At 37.0% G+C, this 12,062-nt stretch overlaps 1 protein-coding gene across 1 annotated transcript in view; it reads left to right on the top strand.

Moving 5' to 3' along the window:
• The window catches only part of LOC124633961, a 36,809-nt gene extending 29,132 nt beyond the window's left edge, over positions 1-7,677 (top strand). Inside the window, exons 4-5 of the mRNA XM_047169346.1 lie at positions 5,151-5,260; positions 5,362-7,677. Of these exons, the coding sequence (XP_047025302.1) occupies positions 5,151-5,260; positions 5,362-5,724 (473 nt within the window). The 3' untranslated portion in view covers positions 5,725-7,677. The remainder of the gene's footprint in view (positions 1-5,150; positions 5,261-5,361) is intronic.
• The last annotated feature ends 4,385 nt before the right edge of the window (positions 7,678-12,062 follow it).

Here is a 12,062-nt window from a genome sequence, read left to right as displayed (position 1 = left end):
GAGGAGGCGCCCGGGTGTCACCATTGTGCGGACAGCCCCGAGGACACGGTGGACCACACAGTCCAGGTGTGCCCCGCATGGGAAGGGCACCGCCGGGTCCTCGTCGAGGCTATGGGCGGCGGCGACCTCTCGCGTCCGGCCCTGGTTCAGGCCATGGTCCGGGGCGAGAGGGAATGGGATGCCGTCGCCTCCTTCTGCGAAGCGGTCATGCTCGAGAAGGAGGAGGCGGAACGCCAGAGAGTTCGCACCTCTCATCCCGGCCGCCGCGCTGGACCAGGTAGACACCATGGGCGCCGGGTGTCGCGAGATGACTCCCGGCCACCGTAGGCGTGGGTCTGTGGGCGGTGAGTTCGGGTGGCTCATCGTCCCTCTGTCTTTCTAGACGACAGACCCGTGTCGACGGCGCGCGTTGTTCCACGCGCTCCTCAAAGAGATGTCAGCAACCCCAGCGGGGCCCAGCAGGGCCAAGGCCTGCCGGGGCTGCGGGTTGTTCGAAAGAGATACCGCGGCCCTGGTACATAAAAGGCCTATGACGGAACACGACGATTTTAGTCAGTAAGAGTCTGACACTCCTTCACCGCTGCTAACCCACAGCGGGAGGGGTCATTTGATGATTTTACGTCGATAAAAAAAAAAAAAAAAAAAAAGGTAGGTATTACGTTCATTCATCGTTTCAATATTATATTGATGGATTAGTTTCTGATCATTTTTATCGGTTCCACGTATTATTTTTATCAGAACGTTCATTCATAAATGCTGCACCCAAAAATCATCCTATTTCAAATAGGATTTAGATTAATAAGCCGTACATTATTACATATGTTGCAATAATCGAATGCTTACATTTGTCAAAACAGTGGCAAATATCTCCCTGGGAGTGTCCTAATACGATTATGATTCCTTATCATCGATTTAAGAGTGAAAAGTAAAGGAAATGCGTACTGGACTTATACGGATAATTTATTTTCAAATCTAAATGCATCGGATGTGAATCCATTAATCAAAATTAATTACTTGTTTATCGATGAATTCGATTTAAAAAGTATTGAACATACCTAGCAATAAAAAAATTAAGTTCTCGGAATGCCAAATAAAAATTACGAAAGACAATACATACTTCTTTTAATTGAGGATCAAAGTCGACAGTATTAGTAATAAAAAAATACAACAATTAGTTGAGTATGGACTATGGACACAAATTACTCTATGTTCTTTAGACTACACGCAAACAAAATAATTTTCGTCATAGTCTTAGAATGGATACATTTTTAAATGACTAATTGATAATTGACTTCGTTATCTTGATTTTTGGTTTACCGTCATCCTTTTCCCTATAATGTGAATTTGGAGTCCATTCTAGTGCCATTGCGAAGAACCCTCTAGATATCAAAGAGTGATTTTCACGTACTAAACTCCTTCATTCCTGAGAAACTGGTGCGTTATAACTACCTTTACTCTTAACATAATTACTTACAGCCAGTTTTTTCATCAAAAGTTAAAGCCAAAGTAAAAGTCAAAGTAATGTCTAAAGTAAAAGTAACGGTCAAATTCAATTTTTCTATTCGTTTTGCTGTCACTTTAGCTTTGAAAAAACGCATTTGACCGTTACTTTTACTTTAGACATTACTTTAACTTTAACTTTTGATGAAGAAACTGGCCGTTAGATATCTGTAGTCATATTGTAAATTGCGTAGCTTATTTTTACAGGCACTTCTTATACGTATACTTCTAAATAATAAAAATATGTCTAATTACAACAGTTTATAACAATATAAAGACTAAGAGAATTCAGGTAACAAGTACACAGATTACACCGATATCGTTATCGGCTCGATAGCCAGTCATTGACCCGGTCGCGGCGGCTAGCTTCCAAATATTTATACTTAGTTACTTTCTAGAAAGTTCCTCATATTCTATGCCCATTTAAATTTGTAGTTTTTTTGGGAGAACGAACATTTATCTAGTGCGGTATGAAGTTTTCCCATAACAATTTTCCTCAAAGTTATTTCAGAGGATATTTTTCTTTGGTATCTGTACTCCTTGAATATTCTAGTAACGAGGTACATATCAATTTATACGAAAGGTCATAGATTAGTTAATCTATGCTCATACGCTAGTTCGTATAGCAACACTGACAGGTTTCTCAAATCATTCACCAATAACTGGAAGCGCCAGTGACTTACTTACACAAAGAAGAAGCTTCAAGTGAAATTACAAGCGTCGAGCGGCACTTCAAAGTGTGTTTACTTTACAAACTCGAGATTATGTTGTCTTTACAAAATTAGCCTATTACGGAGGTTGGGCAATGTTTATTCACATCGTTACGTCTGAAAGAAAGTACTAGCGACCTTAAGTCGGCCATATGCCCGTAGCCCTGTACTTACGAAGGTTTTTGCGTAAACATTAGCATGGGAAACTAATATTTGGTTGTTAAAAACTGTCGTGAGGTTTTGAGTGTGGGTAAAGTCGGCCTAGATGGGACAAAGTACAGGTCATGGGACAAAGTATGATGTTCTTTTATGTGTTGGAGATACAATTATATATGTATATTAATTTGATACAAACATAGGTTTAAACAGTTGCACATTCTGTAAAATGTCCGATCATGCTGCATAATGGAAACTAAACAGCATGTTACTCTTAATTAACGTAGCATGTAAATAGAGAAATAACTAAAGGTTATTTACATCACACAATCAAAGTATGTACCTAATGTTATTAACTTATTACAGATACGAACTGTACTAGGATATCTCTTACAGTTCTCAGTAATTGCTTTAAAATAAAAACATAATAATTATCCATTATTTTACTCCTTCTACTAAGTGAAGGACTGACAGTAATCTTAACAAATAATAAATTAATTACATTAATATGTCACATGTTCTGTAGGTACAAATAAGGATTAGATAATAAAAACATTAAAACACAGCTCCTTGTTATCTTCTCAATGTTTTTACGACTGTCGTAAAACTAAAAGAAAATATTTAGGTAAGCTATTACATGGTTAATGCCACAGATTAACATTATTTCCCGTTTTTTAGGGTTCCGTAGCCAAAATGGCAAAAACGGAACCCTTATAGTTTCGTCATGTCCGTCTGTCCGTCTGTCCGTCTGTCCGTCTGTCACAGCCGATTTACTCGGAAACTATAAGTACTACAGTGATGAAATTTGATGGGAATATGTGTTGTATGAACCGCTACAAAAATATGACACTAAATAGTAAAAAAAAGAATTGGGGGTGGGGCCCCCCATACATGTAACTGAGGGATGAAATTTTTTTTTTCGATGTACATACCCGTGTGGGGTATCAATGGAAAGGTCTTTTAAAATGATATAAAGTTTTCTAAAAAACATTTTTCTTAAAGTGAACGGTTTTTGAGATATCAGCTCTCAAAGTCGTAAAAAGTATGTCCCCCCCCTCTATTTTTATAACTACGGGGTATAAAATTCTAAAAAAAATAGAGGTGATGCATGCTAATTAACTCTTTCAACGATTTTTGGTTTGATCAAAGTATCTCTTATAGTTTTTGAGATAGGTTGATTTAACTGTAATTTACGGAACCCTTCGTGCACGAGTCCGACTCGCACTTGGCCGGTTTTTTTCTTTCATGTTCTACGCAGTGTCTTAATTTTTTTGTTTGAGTTAAGAATAATCTGGAAAAGTTTTAGGCCATTTTCACAGAATAAAATATGACTTAAACAATTTCAAGTGTTATGTATAATTTCAGTTGCAACAACTATTAGGTCAGAAATGTCTGATTTCTATTCATACATTTCCATTAACAAACTACGCACTCGGCCCATTCACAGTCACACAAAAATTATAATGAATTTATGTTCTGTTCGAGTCAAAGCATTTTTATATCTTTTAATGTTAATTGAAATGACACGGCCGGTGTCACAGGCGACCGTGTTAGAACACATAGTTTTATTTTTATTAATTCTCTTCCTACCAAGCTAGTTTGGTCATCGAATTCCATAGTTCGACTTTTCCGTTCTATACATTTTCTATCGATGTTCGTATTTGTTTACATGGCGAGCCAGGCAAATATTGGTCACACAAATTGTTTTGACGAAAATAATGCGCATTTCAGTGACAAATATTAAACACCAAACCGCATCGTAAATAATTACGAACAAAATAATGTTGATAAAGATGGACATTCAATGTCAAATACCCATTCCCATTTACGTATTTCGTGTTAGTTATCAAGCTCATAAAACTCCAGATTTATTAGTTAGTCTACCAATTCAATTAAAAACAATGTGTGTGGTCAAACTAAATAAAATACTCCACAATATCACTAACAGTTCATAATGTCATGGCGATAAGTAAGCCGCCATTAAAATATAATGCTTCACTAGATATTACATTAATACGATAAAAACTCCAGCTGTCGGATAGACATAATGTCTGCGTTTATTTCTTATGTGACCTAGTGCCAGAACTCATTTTAAAACTAGACAATCGAGATAATGAATGCCAGCTGACAAATTAACTAAGCAAATATTAATTTTAATGTATTCAAACGAAATAGCCGTACAGAAACTTCCGGCACATCAATTTGAAAAAACATACTCGATCTTAAAATAATAATATTTTAAAGAGGCTTTAAATATTCGTCTGACATGTAAGCCTCTCCTAGCATGTCATGTATTGAATGTCCGGCAATGGATTAATATTTATCGACATTTTATTCTTGTACTTTATTAGTGTTCAAATATCATTAACGATTAGTTTGTTGCACCTGACTAGGTTTGTAACCCTTCCACAATATAAATTGAATTTATTACGTGAGCACGGCCATCGGCGTTGATTGAAATTAGAAAATATGCACCCGGGGTGTCGTTATTACCTTAAGCAGGAGTAAAGATTGGGAATTCTTTGGATATTTACTTTCTATTCATTAATTCCTACTGTTATGAGTTAATTAATTCGGCTTCGGGAAGAAAGTTTGATTTATGTTTCATTAGCTGGTGTTTGTTGTAGTAATATTAGTGTTCGTTTATGTGAACAGAATTTTTTAATAAACAAATGCGTGTAGTAAAAATATTTACCGTCGATAACGCATTTTTTTATTCATCGATATCCATTTCGATTAGTGTTATGTACAGTGTGTTTTATTTGTTGTTTTGTGTTGTTGCAGCGAATCTCACCATCAGTACGCGCGGCTTCAGCCTCGAGCTGCTCATCCACTCCCCCGTGCAGAACATGTACCTCTGCTTCAACCGCTCGCGATTAGTGGGCAGGCGATTGGTGAGTATTATCACAATCTATCTTTGTCTCAATTTTTAACTTGAACGGTTTTAATGTTAGTGATCACATTATTTCTCATGACGCATTTTTATTGTTAACAGACACGCTTCCAAGCGGAGAGACAACCAAACTGCCTATTCAAAGAGGAATTTGTGGACGGCTACAACAGATACCACCTGGTGAAGAACGAAGACCGCTACATAGGGTTCAATCGGCGGGGCCTGCAGATGCGGCGTGGCAAGAGCCGCACCACGGAGCGGCAGCACAAGTGTTTCTCCTTCATGAAGGAGGCCCACGACTTCGATATAAACTGGCACAACACAGTGATCGCCGGCGACATGCCCAAGTGGCGCCCGCAGCGTAGGCCCCGGCCGGCGCTGCAGAACTCCATCAAGCCGCCGTGCCACGGCACGCGCCACCACCACGGCAGGCATCAGAGGCGGAGGAACTGCGACGGCACGTAGGCCGCGCGACCTCACCGCATTAGCAGCTCATTTACGCTTCAACGCTTCGCGCGTTCCGTTGCCAGCTGTCGATGGACATTGTGAGTGGACAGAGTATTAGTCAACTATCGCAGTATTATTACAGTGACGTGGACTGGATAGCGTTAGGTTAGCTCGGCCGCGGTGGCCGCGGCGTTTCAAACGCCGTATGAATGGTAGCTGAAGCGAGAGAGCAAACATTTGAATGGAGAAAAAAACGCCGAGCCGGGACGACGTCCGGAGCTGTGAAATTCCATAAGGTCGTGTAACATCGTGGCGCTCGTTTGCTCTTGTGCCGGACTCGTGCTCTAAAAGGAAAAAAGGTTTTCTGTGGAAAGAGCAAATAGTAGTCTCCCGGGTCACGAGTACTGGGCCGGACCACCGCTGCAGTGAGGCCGCGTCACCGCCTCGCGCCACTCGGCATCGCGTCACCGGGCTGCAGACCTCGTGTGCTCCGGCTGGCCGCCATCAGTGTAGCAAAACGCCTTTACGTCAATTCTCAGTGTGTTATTATTTAAAACGCTTTACTATTAAGTACGGATCGTGTTATCTGCTTGTAAATATAATAAAAATAATTTGTGTTTACTTATTTATCAAACAAAAGTTAATCAAAAATTTGTAAACGTAGGTGTTAGATGTAAAGTTGTATTAAAATGTTTTGTATTTAATTATGGGTATTTAATCTATCCGACCAACCGCTCTCTTGTGATTAGCCACAGTCGCTATGACCTAGTTTTCTTTACTAACTCCATGTACTGAAACTTTTCCTTACTAATGTTCAATTGAATATATTTTCCGGTCGATATGTGAATTTGATTGTATGATTTCGAGCGCTTTGTATATATTATTTTAAGAGTTTGTATGAGAGTGATAGGTATTTGAATCTCTTTTGTCGAAATCTTCGATTTCTGACGATTCTTGATGATGTTTTGTTGAGTAATAAAGTTGCCAGTTTTAGTGTCCGTAAGAGCTGAAACATAGAAGTCGTCAGTATCGAGTGTTCCGCTGTTATCCATATGTTGTCACCGTAAATACATGTAAAGGACATTTATAATCTTAATATTTTAATAAGATCTGTGCCATATTGTGGTGGCAGTGTATCTATGTGTTCGCATTATAAACTAGTGTATTAATTTTTGTCTGTAAACTTGAAGTAGATAAAAATATTTACCTTAAGAAAATATTACAGATTTTATTCTACTGTGCAGTCATTTTCAAAGGGATCATATGGATCATGACGTAATTTTCTTATTTAAGCAGTATTCAAATGTTATTTTAGTGAAAATAGAAAATTTGTTGACACCAAATTATCTTAAAATGCCCACCCTAGAACAAATGCGTAGAACACTATATTCCCATTGAAAATGATTGCAAAGACCATCTAAAAATTTAGTGAAAATAATATTTGTATCATGTACCCGTTGTACTTTCAACTCAAAAGTAAATATATCGACTAATGTGGAACATTATAGGCGAGTGAGTAACCTGCAGAATGCGATAACGGAATAACTAGCAAGGTTTTTCAACTTTATACTTTAGAGATTTTATATGAGTCATTAACTTCTTAGCACCATTTGCAAAAAGCAATAACAAAGACGAACAAAATGTTGCTCACTTGTAATAATGTTCGACATTCAACAAAATTGTTGCGAAGCCGTTGTCACCATTCAGTCAATGTACTAAGATATTTTGCTTTACATTCCACCAATATACTATATAATATAATACATAGAAGACAAACCGTAAAAGACATTAAAACATTCCAAACAATGTATAAAATAGTTTACAAAATATGCGCTTAAATACATAATAAAATTGTTTTAATAACTCGACACTGTCGTATGTATTACTGTGTCTAATTATAAGTATTCAGATGCTGAGAACGAAATATAATTGCTAAGAAAAATTACGAAATTAAATCATATTTAACTCGCATTTCTTGTGTTATTTCTTTCCCGAAAACATTCGTTTTTTATCTAGGTAAACAGAAGTCAATCTGTGAGTAGCGTTCCAAACTCTATCTCATGCTCTATGTCAAGTTCTAGATAACGAGGCTGGGTAACGTTATTATACGAACAAAATTTGTATGAAATAATCTACATTTTCACTAAGTTTCTCATCAAGAGACAAGCCATTAGTTTTTATTACAAATAAAACTTAATAATCCGATGGTACCGCGTCAAGGACTATTTACTAAAAGTAGCCAGTCGGGTGCGGCTCAAAAAAGGCGATATTTCCAATAATCACAGCGGAAGAGGGTGTTTGGTAAAATGTAACATTTAGAACAAATAGGGTAAAGTGGGGCTAACAGGGCGTTGAGCGTCGCCGCGTGTGAGCTCGCCGATTAGCACCTACCTGCGTCTGCGCAGAGTAGCGATAACACAGAGATAACACTACTTGTCTATGAAAAGTGTTTGTAAATAGTAGCGTTGTGTCGTAAGTATGATAAAATATAATTCCTTGGTGTCTCTTGATGATACCTATTCTATGTAAAAAATGCTTAATTTAAATTCAACGAGCTGTTTTTTGTAAATTATTGTGTGTTAAATAAAAAACTTGACAAAATCATCATCCTCCGAGCCTTTTCCCAATCATGTTGGGGTCGGCTTCCAGTCTAACCGGATTCAGCTGAGTACCAGTGCTTTACAAGAAGCGACTGCCTATCTGACCTCCTCAACCCAGTAACCCGGGCAACCCGATACCCCTTGGTTAGACTGGAAAAACTTGACAAAATATGAGCTGCTTAATTGCCTAGGAAAATGTATGCCGGCCTAAATGACGCAAAGAGTCAATACCCACAATTAGAAACACGACACAGGTCTTACGCAAGACAAACCACCGATTACAGTTTTGACTACCTCTAACATCTAATATTGGACTAAAAACTTGAAAAACAAATCAAAATCCAATCCTTTATTTGCAAAGCGTTTTAATAAAACATGTCCTAAGAAAACATTGAATACAAGTGTGTTTTCTCATGTTTGTGGATAATGGACAAGTACTTCGCCAATCGTGCTAGAAGCAATCATTGATATGTTGGCAATGCATACTAGAGTGGTAGGTACATTCAGAATTTCGTACAACAGTGTTTGGTCAACATTTTTAAAGAGGTTTTCAAACAAAATGAAGTAAGGAAAATATTATTTTAATTATTGTGTTTACTGTTGTCAAAAATAGTTGGCGCGTTGACCTCGCAGGAGATTCACTTTCTGCCACGTGGTGGTGAGATTATTTAAGTATTACGTCCTCACCAGTTCCTCAAATAAACTTGAGGTATCCTACGGGCAAGGGAGAAGCAAGAAACCATAAGGAACACAGAGGTTGAAAATAAACGTTGGTGGGTTGTAACATGGACGGGGTCTGTAAAAGTCTGAACCTCCCTGTACCTGCTCATAGTGGGTGGAAAGCATTTCATGGCTTCTTATCTCTTCGAAGGGACATAGATTACTATACGCCTTAGGGCCCGTTCTAAAATTGGTACAGAAATGGCATATAACACATTATAGAACCCCGCTTTTGGTTCTATAACCAGAGAGATACTGGTGGTAAGCTGAAAATACTCCAAGCAAATCTGATTTCAAAGTGTTCTTATCGAACTTAACATGATCCAATAAATAAATATGTCTGTACCAAATCATTTTATAATTAAAAGCGTAACATTATAATTTAGTTTAGCTAATGTATACTTTGTTTTCTATACTGTATAACATTATGTGAACTCTTTAAGGCATCAGTCGTGATTTGACACGCCTTTGTCTGAGAATTGTTATAATATACCATATTATATTATTTCTTCAGCGTATAAATCAGTGAGAATTTGCGTCAACCTTTTTTACACGAAGTAAAAACGGCTAAGTATTGCATCACTCGTAGTTTAAGTTTTATGGCAGTTACCTAATAAAGAAATTGCGTAACTATAGAACTAAGTGATTTTTTCAATTATTGGTAAGTAATACGTTACCTAGACCAGTGGGTGTTCATTCAAATAGCTATTGTGACGTTCAGCGAATTAGTCACACAGGTGAAAAAGTACTTATTTTGTTGCTCTTCTTCTTCCTATATTAGCTCTTTCCTTTCCTTCTTGAATTCTAATCCCTTTTGGTTCATTAACCATTTCCCATGAAGTCTACGTTTAAGATTCTTTTGCTAAATTTTTTTTAAACTGTCAGTCAGCCACCGTGCCAATCAAATCCGCTGATAGTTTTAGTCCACAATGTGCTCTTAAAAAAAATTTAATTAATAATTAAAATTTCCCTATTCTATGTCTGTTTATCTAAGTTTTATAATGTACTCATCAACAAAAATACTAAGAACGCATAACCTACTCATATTTATCATGCACGATTAGCTATCGTCTAAAATTGTAACACGAGACATGCAAACGTGCATTCGCAGTTTTTGTTTTACGCATTTAATTCCGTGACAGAAACATAATGATTATTATAATATTTAGAATCTTTTTAGGTATTTTTGTAAGTGATATTTTTATGAGTTTTTTCCACTATGAGCTTAGCCAAAACGAAGCATTTTTTCATGGAAAAGAAAACATTTCAACACTTACACGTTAGATTTGATATAACATTTTAATTTTTTTTCGTCGGTTTCTTCGATATTCATAAAGTGCGCACTACTTACATCTCCATACTTGTTATGAGCTCTATCTGACTATGAGCAGACTAAAAGTGTGCAGTGTGCGAAGGTTCTAAAATCTAAAATTGTTTATGAAAAATACAAATTACCTACCAGTCTAGGTATCCTCTACGTAGGACATTTACTTTGAAATATTATCTGAATATAAAAATGTTTGAATGAAAACATCTGCAACCTCTGTATCACAATACTCTGTGGCCACAGAATGCTAAGCAAGTTCGGGCGACAGCACACCAGCGCATATGTAGTCGATTAATATGTTTGTCGATACTAACATATGTACTGATGTATGTGTTAACTAGCTATAGTACGTGCCAGTGCATACCCGGGCTATGCAGGTGTACATTGAGAGGCATTCTAATGGGCTGGAGGAATTATTATTTTGGAATGGCTTGAGTAGTTGGGCAAAAGCAGTAGTTGGGCATAAGTAGTTTTGCTATTTTGTGAGAGGACTACATTTAGGACATATTTAATGTCACGAATTACCTAATATCTAAAAGAAAAGTGTTCTTTAGAACTTTTAATACATCGTTACTTGCTACATAGTTAAATTAAAATTAAAGCCTACTTAAAACTTCTGCAAGTTACTCCACAACTAAAAACAGCAGGCTACCATAATAACAAGCGCATAAAATACTCTTCTAGAAGTCATTCTAACATTCACCAAAGAACTTGAATGAGGAGTCAAAAAAATATTCCGAAAACTAATCGTACGTTAATCGAGGTAAGTTCCTAACCAGCGAAGGTCCGCTAACACTTTGACCAAACATTCGGCTTACACTGGCCCAACCAGCCTTATGAACAAATAAAACAGTTTTTTATTCATAAATATTTTCGTAAATGGATTCTTTAGAAAGGGGACCAGTTTGACGACCCTGGATCGCACGTGGCTTCCAATGGCTAAGTAATATTAGTTACTTACTGTGTAGGTCGTTTGTACCGCATCCTTTAGATCTGAAGAATGGTTATGAATGATGTAGCCGTTTAAGGAGTTGAATGGATATTAATACTTTTTGTTGGTGTGTTTTATTGCACGTTATAGTATTTTGGTTTTTAATAGATCGAATAAACATTAAAATATCATTAAAAAAAATCTACGAGCCTTAAAAAATATCAGTTGTTGTTCATGTTCTCCAGTCCGCCAAATCGGGTGAAATAAACACTAGAATTAATTTTATGGAGTGAAAATGAAACACTCAAAAAACAATGAACCAAGCATATAAATATGATTTAAGAGTATCAAGTAGCCAAATAATAACCCTCTCATAGCCCCGGGCCTTAATAATCTCTCGTTACAAGGAAATTGAAGTGGTGAGCAAATAACTGATGTGCCAAAGCGTAGCTACTTATTTTGAGAATGGCTGGAATGGGCATAATATGTGAATATTCCTATAGGGACCTATAGTAATTTGCGGCCTTTTAGCGATATTATTTTGATCCTAATGTCCGGTCAAAGTGTCGTCTATGTAATTTGGTTCTTACATATGTACATCTTGTCAGAATCTGCTAACACGAATGAACTCCTAAACAAAAACAAAACATTATTACGTACATCAGACGTAGTAGTACTAATTTAATTAGCGTTAATTAAGTGACGTGTAGAACTAACACTTGACTTACCTCCTCATAAAGTAGTTAATTTAATGACAATTACACGATTCTTTAGTTTA

This window comes from Helicoverpa zea, chromosome 10 (assembly GCF_022581195.2).
Source record: "Helicoverpa zea isolate HzStark_Cry1AcR chromosome 10, ilHelZeax1.1, whole genome shotgun sequence".
NCBI classification, from domain to species: domain Eukaryota; kingdom Metazoa; phylum Arthropoda; class Insecta; order Lepidoptera; family Noctuidae; genus Helicoverpa; species Helicoverpa zea.
Note: the sequence above shows the minus strand (reverse complement) of the source record. Positions and strands in the feature narration are given on the sequence as shown.